The sequence below is a fragment of the Lutra lutra genome, chromosome 14 (genome assembly GCF_902655055.1).
Source record: "Lutra lutra chromosome 14, mLutLut1.2, whole genome shotgun sequence".
Taxonomy (NCBI): Eukaryota; Metazoa; Chordata; class Mammalia; order Carnivora; family Mustelidae; genus Lutra; species Lutra lutra.
The window spans coordinates 57,342,836-57,366,804 of NC_062291.1; the positions used below are offsets into that span (position 1 = coordinate 57,342,836).

The window sequence follows — 23,969 nt, forward strand, 5'->3', positions numbered from 1 at the left end:
TAGCAGTGAGTATAGGCACTCAAGAAGTAAAGCTAATAATTTTATTATTATGAATAAAGATCTGTTCTTAGTCTTTTTCCCATGTACGCTCCATGAGCCTTACAATTTATCACCCACCAATGAAGATAGTCATGATTTCCCGCTGGCCCCTTATCCTCTCTCTGCTGTCCCATTCTGCGGCTGGGTGGGCCTACAAGCAAATTATTTCTGTATTTTATTCTGATGAACGGTCTCAACCTAGGATTGGAAGTCCTCTCTCAGGGAAATGGATTTCTGATGGTAGACATAACAGAACCATGGAAGTAATCAGAATCAAGGGGTGGTGTGTGGGGAGACAGCCTCTCCAGGACACTGGGAAGCTGAAGTTGGAAACACAAGTGCCCAGAGATACTTAAGAACTGGCTGCTTTCTCCTCTCTGTTGAGAGTAAGGTCTTGTGGCTGATGAGTTTGGTTCAAGAACCCAGAAATCTTGATGTTGGTTAATGTTCTTTTAAAGCAGGACTATTGGGGCACCTGGGTGGCTCAGTGGGTTAAAACCTCTGCCTTCGGCTCAGGTCATGATCCCAGGACCCTGGGATCGAGTCCCACATCGGGCTCTCTGCTCAGCAGGGAGTCTGCTTCCTCCTCTCTCTCTGCCTGCCTCTCTGCCTACTTGTGATCTCTGTCAAATAAATAAATAAAATCTTTAAAAAAAAATAAAGCAGGACTGTTATTTAGCTGGTCTGCTTTTGTATCCTCATAACATTGTTGAAAATATTTTTAAACTTCCCTATTAGTAAATAGCTTCTGTCCCAAGTACCCTCACTCCCTGACCACTCCAGCCCCTCATAGGGACCCCACAGACCTCTTCACAAGTCTGCATTTAAAGTATTAGCTTCTGGCACTGCAGGAGGCCTCCGGAAGTGTGTTCTGATTTTACAGGACCTTGGCTTTGCCTTAAAGGGGAGTGCACAAATTGTTAGTGATTGATAAATCACTAGCGAATGGCAAAATATGTTTAAAAACAAAGCAGCAATGGCTCAGTAAGATTTGAGTTTCTTGTTTTTGTTTTTGTTTTTTGTTTCTTGTTTTTTGGGGGGTTTTTTGGGTCAACTGGCAGGACCTCACCTGTGAAGAGTGTGATATTGTCAGCTGTCTATTCTCTAAGGACTAATGGCCCGCAAAGGAAATGCTGCGCAAAGATATCATGCATCTGGGGCGCCTGGGTGGCTCAGTGGGTTAAGCCACTGCCTTTGGCTCAGGTCATGATCTCAGGGTCCTGGGATCAAGTCCTGCATCGGGCTCTCTGCTTGGCAGAGAGCCTCCTTCCCTCTCTCTCTCTGCCTGCCTCTCTGTCTACTTGTGATCTCTCTGTCAAATAAATAAATAAAATCTTTAAAAAAAAAAAAAAGATATCATGCATCTGCTCCTGTTCTTGTCACCATCCACCTTCCCTGACTTTGAAATACATTGAGAACTTTAAGGTGGGAGTGTGAAACCTCTTTCCACTAATCTATGACCCACCTGCTCTGTGTGGCAGATGACCTGACGGCTAACTTTTTAAGAGATGTGTAGTCTAACACAAACAGTACCAATCTTTCTATCCATCCATTAATTCACTTACATGATAAATATTTATTAAGTTCCTACTATGTTCCAGTTACTGTGCTAAACAGTGGGACTGGGGACAGTAGGAAAAAAAATGTTTTAATCAAAAACAGTTTCTATGCTTTCAAGGCTCACCATCCACTTGAAACAGATATGTACACAAGGGCCATAACATGGAAGGAAATCCAACAGAAGTATTTGGAGAACCAAAAGAAGGCATAGGAACATTAGGGAAGGCTCCATAAAGGAAGTGATGACTAGACTGAGTCCTGAAGGGTGTACAGGAATCTTCTAAGCAGAGGTTGGAAGGGAGTAGGGAGACAGCATTCCAGGCAGAAGGCACAGATTGGGCAAAGACACAGTTCTAAATGGCACGGCTCTCTGGGAATGCAGGGGTGGAACATCAGTGAATACAGGAGAAGGTGGGACTTGAGGCTAGACAGGGCCAGAGCACGCTAAAAACTACAGCATTAAATGTGAAGGCTTTCACGCCAGGAAGTGACATCATCAGCAATTTCTGATCTAGAAAGCGCACTCTGGAGGGAGGTAAGTGTGAGTCTCCGAGGATGAACACAGGCACTGGCAGATGGAGAGGGGGTGGATCTGAGAGCTGAAAGGGCAGCAGAATGGACAGAGTCTGGAGACACACTCTGTGGGAGCTGCCCGGGAGGCAGGGATGGTGGGTGGCACCTGAGTTTGGTGCAGAACCGTGCCATTATCACAGGCTAGGAACTTACCAGAAGAAGACAGTTAGGGGCAGAGAATGGCAGGTGGGATGAATTCAGTTTTGCCCCGGCTCTGTTTGAGATATCTGTGGGTTGAGGTCACCAGCAGAGAGTAGGAAACAGAGGATTGAGGTAATTGTGGAAGCTTGGAGTCCTCAATGACAGCTCAAGTTCTGCGGACAGCATGCGGAGTGAACAGAGGAAGGGACCAGGACTGGAAGCGGTCAACAAGCGCTGCACCCCCAGAGCTGTGTGACAGCAGAGGCGTTCAGGAGACACAGGCAAAGAATAGTTACTGATTCCCAGATCTGGAAGTGGAGAGGAGACCCCCAAGGTCAGCCTCTCCTCCTGTCTGCCAGTGGGTCAAGCATGGAAGCCATTTATTGGCTTTATTATTTGTTCAAACATCTCATTTTATTATGCAAATTGCATACATACTTACAAAACAACTGCATATTTGCAAATCTTTCTTCACACCAAAAAGGAACCCAAATGCCAAGCTCTATCAATTACAGATTTCTTTGCAAACACTATTTCTTTAGTAAAAGTGTTTTCCTCCTTTTTGCTGCCATTTTTATCACAACATGCTTCTAGACTCCCCCAAAATTTCATCAGCCATCTCTTTTTACATACTTATATGCATCCCAATTTCTAGCCTTTAATTTCTGGAACCTGTTTCCCTGGTTGTTCTCTTTTTCTCTCCCATTAACAAAAGCCCTGCAGCTATAGTTTTCAAACTTGGCAACTATTTTCATCTTGGTGCAATTAGCAACTGCCTCCAAACTCTTCAATCTTGAGTAATAAAAGGTCTTAGGTCTTGGATCTCCTCCTAATGACACCTTGACCTTCTGGAACAGATGTCACAAAATGATTAAGACACTGCAGCCTCCAGTCAGGCACACCCAGAGGTGCCACACAGAACAAGTCTCAATCCAGGCCAAGCCCTAGTGAGTACATCTGCAAAATAGGATAATCCTAAATATCACTGAGAGTTGTGGAAGGAACTGAGATAATGCATTCTGTGTGTTGAACATAATACCTAGTACATAGTACACATTCAATACAGATTAGCATTTATTACTGTAGTTCGCCATAAACACCTCTCCCCAATCACCAACTGTATAATAATTTTCAAGAAACAGCACACTATGCCAATTCAGGGGACTGGACCAGATTATCGTTATGGGTCTTCCAGGACTAACATTCTACACGTGACCTCTAGTCTACACCAAGGAAACATGCTGGTGAACCTGACACCGCTTGTGATTATGGGGGTGGGGGAGATCTGTGTAACAGGTGTCAGTACGTGAATATGAATGTTACTGGAAGCACACGCAAGAGGGGTGAACAGCAAAGGGAGAAGTGGACAGACGCCTAGCTCAAAGTCAGCTTCTCTTTCCAGAAAACCAGAAGAAAAGCCTCCTTGTTGCACTTTCTCAACAAATTACACTGACAAGATTCATTTAAGTTTTAACATTAAAAAAAAAAAAAACCACGACCCTGGTTGGAAAAAAAAAAAAAAGCTTCCACCTTTTAATCATTTCCCTCCACATTATACTTTAGACATCAAAGAAATAAACACCTAAGACAAGCCTAGGCTTTCATTCCCAAGGACCCTTTCTGCATGGGTGGACGCACAAGCTAGTTTTGACCACTTTTCCTGTTACTCCACGAGACCTTGAAAAGGTTCCTACCAGAGGCCAGACAACCATTATGAACAAAGACAGATACTGGAGCCCAGCAAACACTCCCAGCTTGTCTGTCTAATGCCCATCTCCAAACCTTCATATGCTCATTCTCCTCCTGGATGAGAAAAGTCACTCATTCTACTGAGCTTTTACTATGGGCCCAGACACCACCCTTATGACTCTGTGAGGACATTCTACTGTTATCCCCATTTTACAGATGAAGAATTGAGTTACATGAAAGTGAAATAATTCACCCAAGTTCACAAGTGACTTCTGGACACTGTCCCCAGATTGTGTGGCACTAGAACCATGCTCCCCACCACACCGAGCTATGCACCCCACCTCTATTTTCATCCCCAACTCCTTCTTATCTCCTGGTCCCCAAAAGGTACTGTCCCCACATACAGCCAAGGGAATTAGTTATGAGGAAGCTGCATTCTAAGCAAACATACAAATTACTCAAAAAGTTGGTGTTTGCCAACGTACTTCATTGATAAAATATTGTACTTGCTACTTAAAGTATTTGCACTTGGGGAACCTGGGTGGCTCAGTAGGTTAAAGCCTCTGCCTTCGGCTGAGGTCATGATCCCAGAGTCCTGGGATAGAGCCCCACATCAGGCTTTCTGCTCCGCAGGGAGTCTGCTTCCTCCTTTCTCTCTGCCTGCCTCTCTGCCTACTTGTGATCTCTGTCTCAAGTAAATAAATAAAATCTTAAAAAAAAATTTTTTTTTAAAAAGTATTTGCACTTGAATAAAGCATCGTATTAACAACGAGTCCCTGTTGAAATGCATCAAAAGTAGGCATTTCAGTTCACTCTGGACTCATTCTGAGGTCATCTTAGATGTCTCCAAATCCTACTCTCCACCTGCTGGAATTCAGAGAGTGAGGAAAACACTTCTTCTCCGCATCAATGTTACCTCTGTGAGGCAGCTCGGGGAGGTACTCTGGGGGGCCTCTCAAGGGGCATGGCGGGTGTTCCTTCCACTTGTGGGGGGCCCGGGCTACGACTTCTGGGAACCTCAGGGACTTCATTATCCTACAGCAAAAAAGGACAAGAAAGAAAACGGAAAGTTACATTAGGCAACAGGCATAATTGGACACCATTTCCCAAAAGCCTCTCAGTCCTCCTCAGGCTTTGGCTAAAGGTTATCCGCAAACTGAAAATGAACCTAGCAAACCAGGTCAGCTTTCCATTGAGGCCTACACTCCCTGAGGAGACAATGGAGCCCAAATTATCATTAATGGCCCTTGTTCCTCAGAGTGCCCCCTGTGGGCCATCAAATTAGCATCCCCTGAGAGCTTGTGAGAAATGCTGGCTTTCCAACTCCTTGTCAGACCTGCCTGATCAGAACCTGCATATTCACAGGAGCCTAGGAGATTCTCATGCATATTAAAGTTTGAGAAGCCTGCTCTGTACAGCCAGAGAGAGCTGGAGAAATTTTGTTTTTAAACCCAAGTCCCTTTCTGAGACAGTGGAACCATGAGTGGTTCTCAGTCATGGGGTCATTAGCAGAAGCTGCTCACTGGAGGGGTAGCCCACCCCAAGGACTCTATCTCAGGGAGTCTCCTGGGTTGGCAGTGACCCCTCCTGTCCATCCCAGCCACTCGTCCCTGGATCAGAATAGACACTTCAGTCTAAGGGAGTAGCTCACCCTCTCCTAAGAGACCTAGTGGCTCTCAGGGGACTATTTGCCACCATTCATGCAGAGGAGCAGAAAAGGCCAGTGTACAGTGAGAGAAGAAAGCAAGTATGTCCAGGGAAGAAGAGACGAAAGAGCATGTTGCCCTGGGGATACAGGGAGCAGCGGCCTTGGCTCCACCATTTCTCACGGCTTCTGATCCAGGCCCCAAATGTGATCTCAACCCCAGATTCCCTGATAGTCCTCCTGCTGCTTCTCAGAGATGCCCTCTTGGCTTAACCAGTCAGATGGAGTATCAATTTCTCTCCTCCCCTCCCTCCTTTCCTCCCTCACTTTGTTCCTTTCTTCCCTCCCTCCCTCCCTTCTTTCCTTCCTTCCTTCCTTCCTTCCCTCTCTCGCCTTTTATTGATGTAAAATTCACCTAACATAAAATTAACCATTTTATTTTATTTTATTTTATTTTTTTTAAAGATTTTATCTATTTATTTGACAGAGAGATCACAAGCAGGCAGAGAGGCAGGCAGAGAGAGAGGAGGAAGCAGGCTCCCCGCTGAGCAGAGAGCCTGATGCGGGGCTCGATCCCAGGACTCTGAGATCATGACCTGAGCCAAAGGCAGCGGCTTAACCCACTGAGCCACCCAGGCGCCCCTTATTTTTTTTTTTAAGATTTTTTTTTAAATGTATTTGACAGAGAGAGAGATCACAAGTAGGCAGAGAGGCAGGCAGAGAGAGAGGAGGGAAGTAGGCTCCTCGCTGAGCAGGGAGCAGGATGCTGGGCTCGATCCCAGGACCCTGGGATCATGACCTGAGCCAAAGGCAAAGGCCTAACCCACTAAGCCACCCAGGCACCCCAAAATTAACCATTTTAAAGTGAACAACTTAGTACATTCACAATATTATACAACCACCACCTCTATCTAGTCTCAAAACATTTTCATCATCCCAAAAGGAAACACTGTACTCCCCATGTCCCCCTCCCCACAGCCTCCAGTAACCACCAAATCAGTATTCTGTCTCTCTGATTCTACCTATTCTGGATATTTCACATAAATGGAATCCTACAGTATGTGACCTTCTGTGTCTGGCTTCTTTCATCTGGATTTCTATTTCCTGCAGTGGCGTGACCCCTCAGACAAGAAAAATGGGGGTGGGGTCCCCGCTCTCACCTCATTGTCCCCCTCCATCCCACTGCTCACGCTGAGGAGGCTCCGGGTGCTGGATCGGTTACTCGCACTGCCTGAAGGGTACAGACAAAATTAGCTGGACCGTGGATTCTCTCAGGTTAAAATAAAATGCAGGACTCTAGCACTTACTTATTTTTACCGATAGAAACAATACAGAAGCCATGAATACGGGATCTTCAAAAGGCTGCCATCTTTTATCATTTTATTAGTGTTTAGATTTTCTTTCAGCATAAAATGAAATGGTTCACCTTCTTATTACCTTTATTTTTCTTCGCTTTATCGGCGCCATTTACTGAGGGCTTACCACACATTACATGCTTTAAAAACATGACTGCACTTAATCCCTGTGAAAATCCTATCTGATATTAGTGGTCTGGTTTGTCAGACAAAGAAGCAGAGATGCTCTCTTTCTTTCTTATTCAGTGGTATTTCTAAAATCTGCAAACATCTTGTTGTTGAAGTATTTTACTTATTTAGGAATTACAGCAAGCATGTAATCACACACACAAACGCACACACAGACACACACACATATATACCTTCTAATAAGGGGCCAATTTGATACAGACAAAATACAAACTGCAAAGCATAATTTATGCTCACAGTAGGAACTATGACTGTGTGAGTTTAGGTGCTCAAGGCTTTTGAATTGGGAATGTATCACCTACCTATCTTATTAGGACAGCTCTATCCAATAGAACTTTCTGGAAATATTCTATTGTATACTATCCAATATGGTAGCTTGTGCATACAAGGAACAGTTTTAATTAACTTCAATTTAAAAAACCATATTTGGCAAGTGGCAACCATACTGGACAAGGAGAATTAGAACAAGCTCAAATATGTGATGATCCAGGAGCAAAAAAAAAGAACAACAGTCAGTCAACTAAGACAAAAAACCTGACTTTAATTACCACTGTCACCACTAGCCATATTGCCAGATCTTGGGTTTACTGAATTTCCCTTAAAACAGCCCCTCATCATATTAGTTAATAAGGAAATAGTCTTAGTTTCAACTTCATTATGGTATCAATTTTGACCTAATTAATTCAGATGTGTGTTGAAATAGAGCAAGTTAAGATTATAATTTTGGAGTATTTCCTAGAAGTAGATGTTTACATCTAAAATAATATATCAAAATACTTAATAAGCCAGGAGATTCAGAGTTTGCTTTTTAAGGAGCATGTGACCCTTTTCCTTTCTAGTCAGGCACCTGTACATAGAAGTGTCCACTTGGCCAGAATGTCCCCATCCTACCCTTAGCCACAAGGCTAAAACCTCAGGCTCCAATGCTCAGGGCAAATGCTATGGAAACCTTTCCAGATTCCCCCAGTGGAAGCCACCCCTCCCAGTCCTGTGGAGCCAAGCCTCCTGTCCTTTACCATTCTTCATGCCACTCCCTCACAACAAACCAGCCTCCTTCTGAAAGTTGTCCATTGACAGAGAGCAGAAAGTTGGCCAGGCACTGGCTCCGGAACCCTACAAATTCATACTCATCAGTTCTCATTATGCCTTCCCTGGGTACTCCTAAATCTTGAATCCCCAAGTTTGGCTTTGAACCTTGGCTCCCCAGTTCATCTGTCCTGGCCCTCTCCCCTCCCCAGGCTGCCTTTCTTACCCACATCCCCTCTGGACTGCATGGTTGGTAGGAGGCTCTGGCCCCTGTCATCACCCCTCTAGCCCGGGGTGGGGGGGTGGCAGTGCCTTCCTCTTCCTGGCCTGTGTCACCAGGAAGAAAGAACAGACAAGCATCTAGCTCATGCTAGTTTCATGTTTTCTCTACTCCACCACGAGGGATGGTCTCTATTTCTTTTTCATCTTTATGTCTCCAGTGTACAGTCTCACTCAGAATGCATAGAGCAACCCTCAAATATTTGATGGATAAATGAATGAGGGGGAAAAAGTGATCAAATATAATACCCTTAAAAACCATGGACCCAACAATCTACAAAAAGGCTAAAAGTTTTTCTGTAATAAAATTTGTGTTCTGTTAAACATAACATTAATATTCTTAACTAAAATCTTGGTTATGACCAGATTTAACCTGCAACTGTTCTTCTGTGGTTCCCAAGAGATGACAGCTGCTCTGATCAATATGACATTAGTGAGTGCGATGCAAGGCAAAGCCTGATAAGCACCTGCACATCAGGGTCTATCCTCCTGGAATGTTCCCTTTCTGGACTATGTTACCATATAAGTATAAGGAGTTCAGTCTTCTGACTTAGAGGCCATAAGGGGAGAGGTCCCAAAGGATGACAGAGCATCTAGGATGGTCCCACCCGTGCCGGGCTTACAGCTGAGGACACATACAGGAATGAGTGACCCCAACTCACCCACGTGGAGTGGAGTTAAACCAGCTGCACTGAGTCTTGCCCAAGTGCACTATAGTATAAATAAATGTACACTTCAAGCCACTGTGTTTTATGGTGGTTTGTTACACAGCAATAGATAACTGAAACTGTATAGCAGGGACTGGAGTAAAATCCGCTGGTCTGGCATTTCATAACATTTTTTAACCAGACGAGATAGCCATCCCTGGGCCATAAACCGTTGCACAAAGTAAAAAGCACACTTTATGCTTTCCATTCCATCTTTACCTCAAAGTAAAACATACACATAAAATCATTTAAGTTAATCCGAACCTGAAATGAGTACTTCCCATTTGTCTTGTTACATTTCCCCTCCTCTCCACCCTGGAATGCACAGAGGATCTGTACCACTGTGGTCTTCCACCTCTCATCTGAGAGATGAGCCACCTGCCTCGGGCTTCCTAAGCCAGCTGCCATCACTGGGAAAAGCTCTCCCATTTCTGAACTTGTCAGAATTCTCTAAATTGCCTTAGGAGGGCTTTGGATACACATTACCACGCCCCATTATGGAAGGAGGAGTTTTCTCTTCTACCCGGTGGAGGCGTCCCCTGTGGTCACGTGATAGGCTTTGGGTCTGTTTAAACAGGTAGCAGTGGCAGGAACTAGAAGTCGAGAAAAAATCGGGGCCTGCTCCCACCCTGGCTTCACTGACTGTGTGGCCTTGCACAAAACTCTTTCCTGCTCTGGATTATACATGCACAATCCGTAAAGTAAGAAGGGAGACAGGGGTGGGGTTCTTGACCTAAGGCCATGGATGGGCAACCCCGTGTGTGTGTGTGTGTGTGTGTGTGTGTGTGTGTGTGTGTGTACACATACACGCTCCCATGCATTTCTCTGGGAAGAACATCCAGAGCACAGATCAGATTCCCAAACGGTCTCTGATGCAGAAAAGATCAAGAACCCTTGGGTTTAGATGACCTTCCTATCCTCATATCCATTTGGGGGTTCTCTGCCTGACATTTAGGAAGCCACAAGTCCTGAAATTCAGTCCCGTGTCTCCTCGTCTTTCCTTGTTTTCCTAGCTGTTTTGAAAATGCTCAACTGTGCAAAAGAAGGGAAACGACATCTATTTTGCTGGTGAAGCCGGTGTGTCTGAGGTGTGCTACCGCCACCCTAGACATGGAACCAAAGCCCCCACCTCCTGCATGTCCATAAGCAGGAGTTGTCTGTTGCAATCAGACTCCATCAAGCTTTTCAGCCAAAATGTCTCCCACATTTCCTAATTGGATCCTCAACTCCTCCATAAGGTTAGAATTCTCAAATATGAGTCCATCATTTTCTCATGTTTCTGACTTCGCACCCTTTCCTTCTCCTTACCACAGCTGAGGAAGCAGAAGGGACAGTGGTTGAGGATCTGGGCCTTGGATCCAGGCTGCCCAAGTTCAAATCCTGACACCACCACTTATTAGCTGTTTAACCTGGGGCAAGGCATGAGGACTCCTGTTTCCTCCTCACTAAACACAGGTCATGGTGCCTATGCCATAGAGCTATTGTGAGAATTAATCAGAGAATATATAGAAGAGGCTTAGCATATAGTAAATGCTCAGTAAATATTAACTAGTGTCATTACTAGGTTTTTCTAGTTATAAAAGGAACAGTGTAATAAATTATTACACAAACCTGGCTTTAGGGCATAGTGATGTAAAAGATCTTTGGTTCTCTGAAAAAAGGTAAACTGCACAGGCTAAATGTCCCCCATTTCTTACACCCCCCAAACCCAAATCAGGATCCAGCTGGGGTCTGCTGGGCTCACAACAGACTGTTCCCAAAGCCCAAAGGCACCACCAGGAATGCAGATGTGAAGGCACACCTCCTCCCCTGCTCACTTGCTGTGCTGGAGGTACTATCTGTTTTCCAGTCTCCTCGCCTTAGCTCTGTCCTTGGGGGAAAGGCGCTTTTCCTGGGGCCGCTCTCATAGACTCCAAACTCCACTTTCCCAGGCAGGTGCTGTGAGTGCCGAATTGGGACGGTGATCTCCAAGTCTGAAATTAGAAGAAAAAGAGATAAGCTTTGAGGCACCTGTGACCCGCCAAACTGTTCATCTGCTCCCTCTCCGCCCGCCTCCCTGGCCCGAACCTTGTGGGTGCCTGTTGGGGAGGAGAAGGGAGGGAAAGGAAGGGAGAGAGTGTGGGAAGGGGGAGGGGGCCCTGCCCAGTTCAACACTGAAACTTCACAGACTCCTGTGTGGCCATCACTACGTGACAGAGGAGAGGGGTGGAGGCATGGGAGAAAGCAAGACTAATGCTTCCACGTCAGGCAGAGAGCCTGAGACTGGGGAGATGTCTGGGGCTACAGTTCTCCCATTTTCCAGCTGTGGGATGTGGAGTACTTCCCTTTCAGAAGGAGAGCCCATGAGCACTGTTGACCCTAAAGCTGGTTATCCTATGCTCCAGCAGAGTTCTAGGAGCTTCCCAACACCCACAAAGTAAACAGTATTATCACCATTCCCAACCGAAACTAGTTCCAGAAAAGTGGAGTAGCATGTGGCTGGTAAGTGGGACAGCTGGGACTTGAACCCAGGCTTGGAGTCCAGGCTCCTAACCACTAATCATACGGCCTCTGAATCCCTCAACAAATGATGGGTGCTAGCTGCGCAGTCTGCAACTGACAGCAAGGGCCCAGAGGGCTAATGAAAGTAAGTCCATCAGCCCCATAAAAGGTTCTGAGACTTGTGAGGCTGATCAGTGGCTTTGGACCCAACAGACTTAGGAAGAGATTATTCCTTCACTCTGCACAGCATTAAACTGGTCTCTTGACTGGCTTAGCCCTGCCCAGTAGCTGATCTTCAATCCTCCCTAGATTTCCACACTGGGTTCTAGACTGAGCAGAACAAAATATCTGTGGGGGCCCATTGCCCACTTCCTCCACGGGAGAGTGTGAACACCAGGTGAGCTCAAGTCACAGGGCTCCCGTGATGCCCGGATCATTCCCAAGTCCGGGCTCAGGGCCTCAGGGAGAGGTGTGAGCTCCGTGTACTTTCCAGCCAGGTGCTCTTATCTCCAGGGCCCCACATCCTCCTCCGCCTCTCCTCTGCTGTGGGATGGGTGCGGCCAGGGGTTCAGGGAGTCCAGGAGCAGAGGTGGCTCCTCGAACCAAAGCCAGAATCTGCCCAAGAACCACGAATAGGGAAATGACAGCCATAGGAGAGAGGAAGTTCGAGGACAGGGTAGACCGAGCCTGTGGGAAACACTCCACACAGAGGATGCCACAAAGCTGGACTGTGGTTTGCGTGGACCTCACACACGCCTCATCCTGGAGACGGGTTCCAAGGGCAGTGTTTGGTCCTAGTATTAAACCAGCTTTCTAGGTCTCAGTGTGACACAGATCTTTCCCACACCCTCGGGCTCTCCTCATTACCATGGCGCAGGGCAAGCAGCCTCCTGAGCCTGGAACCACGTGGGCAGAGACCCGCCGGCTGTTCTGCACCTGGGTGTGGGCCCAGAGCATCTTGGGCCCAAATGGGTGTGAGCCTTATTTTTTTTCCTCAGCTTTGACCTGGTATTTTTTTTTTTTTTAACAACACTCTCTTAAAGGGAGGTTCTTATCTGCTTAATTCACTTTGAGGCCCCGATTTCCCACCCTCAACCGGTTCTAGGAGGAAGGAAAGTAAAATACACAGGAAAAAAAGATAGGAGTCAGAAGTTCAAAAAATCAAGTAGAGCCAGTCTATCAAAGCCTGATATTCTTAGAAGAAAGGAACAACGGTAGGAACAGCAACCAGCACTATATTGCACGGTACTTTTCCCAGAGCGTGTCCACATGGGTCATTATACTTGCTCTGAACTTCACTTCTTCCCCGTGAACTTGATAAGTCAGGTACAGCCATGGGTGAGGAAATTGAGGCACAGAGTGGTTTAAGGGATTGTCCTGGATCATAAAGGGATGCAGTGATTAGAGTGGAGGGACGGGAGCCCAGGCTGCCTGGCACCTGGCCTGCTCCTCCCCATCCTGCCGCAGATGAGCCCCACACACACCCAGAACACAAATACGGACTGTCTTCAACTGGGGTGTCCAACAAGCCACGGGCCGTGCCAGCCCCTCTGAGCTACACCATCCATGTTCTACACCTTCCCAGCAAGAACAAAACAACTCCTCAAGGCTGAAGAAAGACTAGCACGTTATTATGAACAGAATCTTACTTTTTAATTATCCTTGGTATTCTAACTCAAATCAGAGGAAAATAGTTACCGCTTTTCTTTCCTAAGGCAAATGAGATTTCTAAATAAACAGAGACAGCCCTTATGTTTAGAATGGGCTCTGTTCCTAGAAAAGGTCCTTTAAGCAGAAATGCCATTTGTCAACCCTAATTTTCCTACAGATTGATGTTACCCTGTGTCACTGGTTTCTAAATGCTTTTCTTTTTTCTTTTTCTTTTGGCAGGGGTGGGGAGGAAGTAGAGTTCTTTTTTTTTTTTTTTTTAAGATTCTATTCATTTATTTGAGAGACAGAAAGAGAGAGAGAGATTGAGAGAACAAGCACGAGGAAGGGCAGAGGGATAAGCAGGCTTCCTGATGAGCAGGGAGCCTGATGTGGGACTTGACCCCAGGACCCTGGGATCATGACCTGAGCCGAAGGCAGATACTTAACCAACTGAGCCATGCAGGTGCCCGGGAAAGCAGAACTCTTTCCTCTGGTAAAAATAAAAGCTCAATGTGGAAAACAGATTATTTCTTTTTTTTAAGGAGATGCAATGGTCAAAGCAGAGTAGGTTGCCCTAAACCTGTCACAATCCTAATCTCTTCCCCTGCATTCCCCTACCCCACCCCAGATGTCTACCCTGTACTTCCACAAGCACACACAAGCAGCACGAGGGCTACACAGTGACTATAACATGGAGCATAGGGTCCAACTTCCAAACTGCCTAAGGCTTTCTCTGGAAACTAGATGACAAGCACCCCTCCTCCGAGGGGCTTCCCCCAGACATGGGAGCTGGTGTATAAATGCCCCACTTTTTGGCCCCTTCCATGGTGCTGTCCATTGAATCCCAGTGTCTCCAGGGACAAGAAGCTCCAGTCTCCACAGTGGTAACTGCATTTTGCTGGTCCCCTCTCTCTTCCTCTCTCACTTCCCCACTCCCCCTGTGTTCCCCGGGATCATCTCCCACATCAGCTCTTTGCTCTCAAATCCCTGTCGGGGAAGAAAATGTTCTAGAAATGGATCATGGTAATGGTTGCATGATGTGGATGTATTTAACACCACTGAATTATACATTTAGGATCAAGGATAAATTTTATGTTATGGGTATTTTACCACAATAAAAAACAAAAACAAGGGGCGCCTGGGTGGTGCAGTCAGTTAAGTGTCTGACTCCTGGTTTCAGCTCAGGTCCTGATCTCAGGATTGTGAGATCGAGCCCCGAGTTAGACTTTGCATGGAGCACAGTCTGCTTGGGGCTTTTTTTTTTGTCTCTCCCCACTGTGCTCTCTCTCTCAAATAAATAAATAAATCTTTTTAAAAAAGTGAACATGAAAGGAAACTCTTGGGGCTGATGGGTAGAACATTCTCCCTATGGGGGAATGTGGTCCCCAGTTGTTCCGGTCTAGTGTCAAATTAGATTTGGTTTGATTTTCTACTAGTTAAGACATTAATCAAAGCCCCTAATGTAAAAGTAAAATACTTAACACCTCCCCCTCAAACCTAGCCAGAGGGTCTTCCTCTTGAAGAGTAGAGGGGAAGGGAAGCGAGGGCATTCAACCACGTTCCTTTGAAAAAATGTAGACCTTGACCATTCTAGTGTAACGACACTGACAGGTATCACTTATTCAGAGCTGATTAGCTTTGGGTGAACTTTGTATAATGTTCCAAAACCCAGGATTCCAGGACTGGACCCTGGATGGCGAGTCTCAGCCCAGCGCATGCTCCCTGGGAGGCCCTGACTGAGAGGACACCAGCTGCTGTGCAGGTGTGTGGTCCGTAGGGTGTGTCCATGTGCCAGGCATCTGCAGGAGGCCCCAGCTGTCCCCTAACTTGTTCGATCCTCACAAAACTCTAATGGGGGAGGCATTTTTATTTGTGCCACTTTGTAGATGAGGACTGAGGCTCAGTTGGGGTACTTATCTTGTCTGGTTCCCAGCTAGTTGAGGGGAGCAGCAGCTAGGAACTTGACCCCAACCCTGAATGCCACAAGGCCCACTCTGGTCCCCTTTGACTCTCCACCATGTGTGTGGGTCTTGCTTCCTCGTCTCCATTGTCTGGGTGGTAAAGGTGTGAGAACCCCCGCTGACCAACGCTTGTAATTCTAATACTACAACTCTCGGGACTTCAAACACTCACGCACCACCAAATAACAGCTTTTTTGAGGCTGCCCCTGTGTCAAAGTGTGAAATGTTTCATTTAATCAAGGCTTCTGTCTTTGGGTTTATGCATTCTAGTTTTAAAAAGCACCTCATCCCTTTTCCCACCTAGAACCTGTGGTCTGACCTGAAGATTACTATGCAGCTCTTGAACCAGATTTTCTGCCTTCTCTCCTTTCTCCTCCCTTCAGCCGGGAGGGCAAACACATGTGAGTTTCGGTAGAGGAAGCATACATGTAAAATCTAGCCACCCAAGTAGACATCTTAGGATGACCTCTCTGACCTTCTGCCATGGTTATAACCTCTGTATGCCTCTTTTCCCAAAATCAATTATTATCAAAATCATTAATATTCAGTAGGCTACTGCCAGATGCAAAACACTGCACTAGGCATTGTGGGGCAGGCTCTAGCTGGGAAAATCAGACCTACACAAGGAAAAGACTAACTCATAAATTACCCAATGGTAAAGATCTTGCTTTACGGGTCTCTATGTCTGGCAGAGAACCTGGCACTCAGGTAGATGTTTGTGGAATGAATGAATGGTGTTACCAAACATTTTATTCCAACAGAGATTTCTTGAGCCCAATCAAAGTACTGTCCTACATTCTGGGCATTCAGCAAAGCACAGAACAGCCAAGCTCTTGCCCTCAGGGAGCTTATGGGAGGTGACGGTGGGGGAATGGGCCAGAAAATTACAGGGAGAATAGGCACATAATTTCAGTCTGTGATATGTGAAAAGAGTGTGAGTAAAGGCACATGAGTGGCAGAGGGTCACTCTGGAGAGAATGTGGAGAAGGCCTCTCTGAAGAGAACTTACAGCCAAATTCTGAAGGAGGAAAGAGCCAGTCAGTGAAGACATGGGAAAAGTGGAGGAGGGACAAGTGCAAAGGCCCTGGGGAGGGCTGCTCTTGACTTGTTAGACGAACAATAAAGGAGTCCTTTGGGATGAGAGCACAGGGTTGAAAGGGAAAGTGGAGGTCAGTGAGGTGAGCTCAGGGCGGAGACCACGTAGGCCTTCTCAGGCCACAGTGAGGAGGGTGATTTTACTCTGGGTGGGACCGGAGCCCTGGAAGGTTTTGAGCAAGGGACTATCTGATCTGATCTTTTATTTTTTAAAAGGTCACTGGCTGCAGTTTGGAGGATTAACTGTAGAGAAGTGAGAGTAGACATGAGGAGACAATTGAAGAGGTGCCTCATTCATCCAGGAAGAGATGATGGTGGCCTGCATGCAGCTGTGGCAGGGGAGACAGTCAGAAATCATCAGACTGAAGATGCATTTTGGAGGCAGAACCTCTGGGAATTGATGGTTTGAATGCAGGGACGAAGTAAGAGCAATCAGAGGCAGCAAAAGAGAAGTGCTGGATGAATGCAAGGGATAGTAGGTCCTATAAATACTCATGTAGGGAAGGGGGTGCAGGGGCCCGGGAAGGCCTCACAGAGCAGGGGCTGCTGGCTGGGTCTTGCAGCCCAGGAGTCTTCACACAGGAGAGAAAGAAAAGGCATGAGCAAGAGGCCTGTAGGAGGAAGATGTCATTTTTAAAGACTGGGGTGTCACCTGTCTGGCCAGGGTCATGAGAAGTCAGGCTATTGATGGCAGTTGGAGACAGACTATGGAAGTTATACACAAACTTAGTCCTTTATTTACTGGGGCTCTACTCAAGATCCGAGAGTTTCTGGAAGGCTTTTATTGGCAGCTCTACCTGGTATAGGCTGGCCAAAATAAATCATAGAGACCCACCATGCCAGAGGCTCTTAGTGGAAATATTCAATGTAGGCAAATGCCCATTACTGCTCAGGGCTAGCGGTGCCAAGAGGCCTGGTCCTCCGTGTAGACAACTGGAATGTGTGCCCTGCTATTGGACCCCTACTCGGCCTGGCAGAAGCCCTGCCACTTCTGGGTCCTGGCTTCTGAAGCACTGTGTGCTGTGGACACCCGGGATGCCATTCCCTGCTTCATTCAGAAACAGATACTATGTGCATGAGATTTTCTCCTTTCTCTGCTCAAAAAACATGTCTTCCTAAATGCCAAGGGGGAGAGACAGGTGCCTGGGGAGAAAGTTTTATCCTCCTCTTTGAAGGAGAGGACAGGAGACGCAGAGGTCAATCCTTTCACTTCCTTGGTGACATGTCTTATGGGCCGGGTACTAGAGACACAGAATAAACAAGACAGGGGCCCCTGGGTGGCTCCGTTGGTTAAGTGTCTGACTCTTGGTTTTGGCTCAGGTCAGGATCTCAGGGGACGTAGGATGGAGCTCTGCCCCGCACTCTGCACTGAGTGTGGAGCCTGCTTAGGACTCTCTCTCCCTCTCCCTCTGTCCTCTCACACCCCACATGCTCTCTCGCAAAAAAAAAAAGAAACAAAAAAAAACAAGACAAAGCCATTGCCCAAAAGAACCTCAGAGTACAGTGGGGTACCCAGAACTGTAAACAGGGTGATAGGCCCTGGGCAAGCTCTGCCCATTCCAGCCACAGCAGAGAGGAGAGTTAGAAACGACAGGTGCCAGCAGCCCCCACAATGCAGCAACCCCCAAGCTACATACCTGCCTGCTTCCCTGATTTTTGTTTCTCCCTTTGTCTTCGGGTGATGCTGTCTCTCAGCCGTTTAAGATTTTCCTGGAAAAAAATTCAGTTCATTTTCAAAGTATATACGAGAAATAATACCCTCTGGGCATTAAGAGTTTCTTTCAGATTTTATGCTGTTTGCAAGATACATTCCATTGCAATAACATCTCCAACATGCAAATGAGGCTGAGCACATCTGCCATCGGCCCCTAGAGAAATTCAAGTACTCACAGAAGTTGTGCCTGAAGAGCAGACCCCTTTCCTACAACGAAGAATCTCCCCTCCGCTCTGGTTCCCACCTCCTTCCCAACCTTATAACCCCCTGCCCTCCTCCTTGTAGGCTCCTTTACCAAGCCAGTCCTGTAGTGTTTGGAAATACTCCATGCACCTATCTGTCTCTGAGACCCTTTGAATGTGAAGGGCGATGATTCCTCCCCATCAGTTCGTTCCAGGTCTGGGTCAAGGTCCACCTTCTGCCTTAAGGCTCTCCAGACCGCCCCAGGCCTTAGTGACCATAGACGCCCCCTGGCCCTGAGCTATGCGGCCTGGCCCAGCTCGTTTGTGCATGTGTGTGTCCTTGGGGTGTGTGTGTGTTGAATCTTCAGAGAGACTTTGCACTCTTAAAGGACAAGACACCAGGCCTTATAGCTTTCCAAGAGCATGCAGTCGAGTCTATTAGTCATTGAGCAAAGGTTGAATAGACATGTGAGGGCTGTAATCTGTTGCTATTTTAGTAACAACTACCTCAAAGTATCTGAACATCCGAGAAAAAATGCCCAGGGACTGACATCTAGACATCCAGAAAGGTCCCCTGAGGGAGCCAAAGGAGGCCAGCGTGGGAGGGGTGTTTGGACTGTGACTACAGCTAAGACTGAGCTGGGTCCAGGAAGCAGCAGGGAAACACGGGAAGGTGTGGGCTGGGCACAGCTTTAAGGTCTGACAGAGTGGAGGTGGGAAGAGTCAGCAGCAAGGAGATCCACCACCTAGAGACTATGTGGCAGGCCCCACGAAGGTGCCAGAAGCTGGCACCGGAGGGGATAGCAAGGAAGGAGCCGATGCAAGAGGAAGGACATCACAGAGCAAAACCAAGCAACACATGCAGCTGGCTGGAGACAGGGGCGTGAGGGAGAAGAGCCCAAGGGATGGAAAGTCTCAACCTCAGTGTCTGGAAGGTAACAGTGCGGTGAACAGAAATGGGGAGCCAGGAAAGGGAAGCAGCCCCAAGGTATGGTTTGTTGCTGGACATGCTGCAAGTTGTGAGCGCCTCAGCAGGACACACCCCGCTGGTGGCTGCACCAGTCCACAGGTGGGACCAGAAAGGGGACACGGACTTAAGACCACCTTCACAGAGAAGGACCTGAAGGGAACCTGGGTGGTGCCCACTCACAGGAGGGGAAGTGAAGGAGACAGACAAGTGGACAGAGGCGTAGAGGAAAGGGAAGATGGGGGCAGCCCCCAGGACAGTCTTCACAACCACCGGTCCCAGGATGGGGGATGCTCTAGAAATACCCAGAGGCTCTCAGGGCACAGAGTAGGGTCAGCTCCCACGGGCTGGGATTGCCTGCCATGTCAAATATGAGCCCCCATTGTCAGCCACACCCAAGAGTTCTAGGCATGTTCATGGGACCAGGAGAAGCCTCTTGGATACAGACAGAGACGGCTAACATCTGCTTTGCATTTACTGTGTGCCCGGCATGCTGAGTCCTTTACGTGGTTTACTTTGTCCAATGTTCTCCTTTTACATGTGAGATGGGAAACAGAGGTACAGAAAGACTGAGGTCATCCAGCCCCGAGTGACAGAACAAGGATGTGACTTGGGCTGCCAGGCCCCGGAACCCTGGCTGCTCTTAACTACCATGCTCCGTGGGCCAATGACTGGCCAGGAAGAAGAAAAACGTTGTTTGCCCAAAGCCAGGCTATCCCCGTAGGACCGCAGCTTCCCTGCGTCTCCTGAAAGAGGAGGACCCCGGGTTCCTGTCGGCACTGGAGCACCACCTCACCGTCAGATCTCCAGGAGGAGGGAAGCCGGCCGGCAGAGCGGGGGACCCTCTTTCAGGGAGCACTAAGAAGGCAGAGTGTAGTGAAGGGAGCATAGACCCTGCCGTGAGAAAGGGCTCCTCTGCCTCACTACTCTCCAAGCCTCAGTTATCTGTAAAATGGGAACAATGGTACTCCTCTTGCAATGCACACTATGAGCAACAGAACAGGTTAGGTCATTCAACACTGAGCATTGTCAGTAGACTGCTGGCCCAGCTGGACAAATGCTGCTCGATGACTCACTACTCCCACGCTAGAGAGACAGGACTCCATCTCTGCAGTAGGTGAGTGCTGGTCCCGCTGCCCCTCCCCCCAACAGCAGGTGTGTCAGGTCTTCTGAGGACAGAGGACAGAATACACACCTTCTGGGAAGCACCATGGGGAGATGGGGAGAAAAAGCAACCATTCTGATCCTGCCTTTCCCTCCACTTCCCAGGTGAGGGGTCTTGGACCTGTCCCCTAACGCCCTAGGCACAGCTTCTTCTTTCTAATACGAAGGGGCTGGACCACAGATATGCTTCCTAAGGTCAAGTCTGAGTTCTTCCAATTGCTTTAAATTGTGCATGAAGTACACATATGGAGTTATATAGATTCTTACAAAAATAACAGGAGTCTTGGGTGCCTGGGTGGCTGAGTCGGTTAAGCATCTACCTTCAGCTCAGGTCATGATCTCAGGACCCCTGGATCGAGCCCTGTGTTGGGCTCCCTGCTCAGCGAGGAGTCTGCTTCTCCCTCAGCCTGTTGCTCCCCCTGCTCATGCGCTCTCAAATAAATAAACAAATAAATAATCTTTAAAGAACAAAACAGGAGTCTCCTTTAGGAGACCCATCCTCCAATCCCAGTCTCCTGAGTGGTCACCCTAGTGATGGCCCTGAGGTGCCATCTCCTTACCTCTGGCTCTGCTTTTGTATACGTGTCTACAGAAATACTGTTTGTGTGTGAGCACGCTCTAATGTGGGTGGTTTTTGGTCTGTGACTTGTTTTGTCATCTTAGTTCTATTTCTTGGGAACAGTCCAACTTCTCTAAGTTCAAAGGTGTGACGGTTCTGTGAGAGTGCTGGCACTAGGAATAGAGAAAAAGGCTCTGAAAAGAAAAAAGACTGGAAAGCCAAAGAATAGGGCCACATGCAGAGGGAAGGGGCAGCTGAAAAATCAGGGGTGACAGATGAGTCTTTGATCATGATCTCTAGACTCACAACAACCGGCAGAGTCATCCAGCTCTCAGCCCGGGGGCCGTGTGGGTGCAGGCAACAGGGGATAGACATACACATGCATGGATTCACAATGACACTCAAAACACCCATCACGGGCCTGGCCACAGGGGCTCCGTTACAGCAACACACAAGACAGCGCTGACCCCATCCTCCCCTCTGCCCGGTGATGAAACGGACCTGAAACCCACCAGACATGGCTGGTTACCTGCTGGAAGCGGAAGGACTCCGACCGCTTCTTCTGGTTGAGCTGCCACTCTTTGAAGTGGAGCACAGCCTCGTCCACGTTGACGATGCCCAGCTTCACCTGCTCCTGGAGGGTGATCAGCTGCCGCTGGCCTGGTGTTTTCATCCCAGCAAAAGGGTCATATATACTCGACTGAGGCCTGTCCCTCCATGGTCGGACGAGAGGCTCTGCAAAGGATGGCAAAACTCAGGGTGACAGCTCCCCGACCTGGGAGGGCAGGCAGGCAAGTGGGGTTAACGAGGCTGGTCACCGGCTCAGGAGGATGCATCTCAAGAGAACGATTCCATGTGGAATGAAGAAGGTGGGCACAGGACAACGAATCAGGGAGGGGGAAGCAGCTAATGACTTCAAAGCCTGTTACACTAAAGTAGACAAGGCCACAGCATTTTAGGAGGCAGGAACAGCACCCACTGGGCAAGTCAACAGAACCTCCCAAACCTGAATGACCAAGAAGCCATTAGACATTAGTCATTGAGACTAAATTTCTCAATTTAGACACTATTGACACCTTGAACTGGAGAGTTCTTTGTTGGGGGGGGGCATCTTATATGCTGTAGGATGTGTAGCCTCATCCTAGGCCATCCCTCTACCCACTAGAAGCCAACAGCCTCCCCTGCCTCAGCTGTGACAACCAAAAATATCCCAGACATTGCAAGCATCCTCTGGGAGGCAGCACAGTGGTTGAAAACCACTGCTTTAGACTAAAATCCACTCCCAGAAGAGAAAATACAGGAAATTCAGAGAAAAAGAAAATACAGGAAAGCAGGATGCTTTCCCCAACACACTCCGGCCTTTTACTTTCCTCCCTGCCTCCAAACTGCATGGGCACCATGACTGTGGACCCATGGACATGAAATGCCCAAGAAGACTGGAATGTCAATGGAACCAGGATCTAGCTGCAGTGTCACCAGGTATAAATTAGGTGCTAAGTGGTTCTCCTTGGGTTGTTCCTCTGCCAACCTCTCCTCCACATTACGAAGCCATGGTTCTCTGCTTTGGAGATTCTCAGGAAATATGAAGGCAACCCCTCTCTTTCTCTAGCTGTGAGTCCATTAAGTTCCATGGAGAATGAGTTCCCTGCAGACGTGATTGGGCCACCGGGGCTTGTGAGGATGACCCAACATTTTACTGCTCATTTCACACAGGGCTATCTCTGAATTTGAATTTCTCTAGCAGGACCCCCTCTGGACATTGTGATTCAGGAAGAGAGCAAGACGAGAGAGGACTTCAAAGAAGTTCATCTGTCGTTCTTCCCAGCCATTCACTCATCTGTCTATACACACCTACAAACCTTTCTCCCAGACTTGCCTTCTTCAAGGCTGTCTGTAATTGTGCTGAAAGATGGGATGTGGGGAGAAAACAAAAAGCATATGCCCCTCAGTTCCACTCTCCTGCTACCTAAGTCCTTGGGATGCCTTCCAAAGCTTAGATGGCGTCGTGTCTCCTTTTCATAAGAATCCTCGATGGGATAACATTGAGTGTCTCTCTTTAGTACGCAGAAGTTAATTAAGAAAAAAAGGAGTGCATATCTCCTCATACTTCCCGAAAAAGTCTTTTGAGGAGGAAAAAAAAAGGAAGAAAAATGTTACCCAACCACAAGCAAAATGTCTCTTAAATAAAAGTTGAATAAAGTGTTGCTTAGCCAGTACAGCTGGTGTAAGTAAATAGCAGGTAAGGCTGTATCCTTAGATAAAGCCTGGGGGCCAGGCCACCCACTTTCATCCTGTTGGCACCAATATCACTATTTACACTGTTTTGTGTGCTGTCACAGATACGTTCTAGTATGTTTGTGTTCTCGGTATGATCAATCTGTACATTATTCTAAGGTGCCCCAATCTCTTCTCCTCTCCCCTCACCATCAGTACAGACCATGCAAGGTGTCCCCTGGACCTCTCTGTATTTCAGGGCTGAGGAGTCGTTACACCTGCAAATCATTGAAACACGAATGCTCCCGCCGTCCGGAAGTTCAGGTCATACGAAAGGAAGCTTAGCATGTGGGACTTACCTTTCCGGATGCTCTCTGAGGAAACGTAAAAATTCCCAGGCCGTTCTTGACTTTTTTCTGCAAAAACTATGAGATAAAGAATATTCTAGGTAAAAGCCAAATCAGATTTCTTTCTAAGGGGCTTCATAATATTTTAGATATTTTCTGGAAAAAAGGACCAAAATCTTATGCAAAAAGGAAATGGTGGCTCACATTTTGGGCCACCGTATGCAGTTCTGTAAAACACACCTCCCATAGGAGGCAGCAAAGGTGCCAAAACTAGAGGGATTATGGAACGAAGGTATCCCAAACAGACAGGGTCTCGACGCCAGAAAGACAAAGCCAGCCAGAGGGTATGATGGATTGTTCAAGAAAAGGGTAACATGGACAAGAACATGGGCTGGGCCTGGAACACCTTGAAACTGGAGAATAAAAGGAAGT

General features: G+C 47.4%; 1 protein-coding gene across 4 annotated transcripts in view; it reads right to left on the bottom strand.

The window, feature by feature from the left end:
* The window catches only part of PIK3AP1 (phosphoinositide-3-kinase adaptor protein 1), a 117,316-nt gene that overhangs the window by 5,332 nt on the left and 88,015 nt on the right, over nucleotides 1–23,969 (bottom strand). For all 4 annotated transcript variants that reach the window (XM_047701808.1, XM_047701807.1, XM_047701810.1 and 1 more), the window contains 6 exons: nucleotides 23,550–23,615; nucleotides 21,506–21,711; nucleotides 18,028–18,100; nucleotides 11,021–11,176; nucleotides 6,808–6,878; nucleotides 4,919–5,037 (listed from right to left, as the gene is read on the bottom strand). In XM_047701808.1, the coding sequence (XP_047557764.1) occupies nucleotides 4,919–5,037; nucleotides 6,808–6,878; nucleotides 11,021–11,176; nucleotides 18,028–18,100; nucleotides 21,506–21,711; nucleotides 23,550–23,615 (691 nt within the window). The remainder of the gene's footprint in view (nucleotides 1–4,918; nucleotides 5,038–6,807; nucleotides 6,879–11,020; nucleotides 11,177–18,027; nucleotides 18,101–21,505; nucleotides 21,712–23,549; nucleotides 23,616–23,969) is intronic.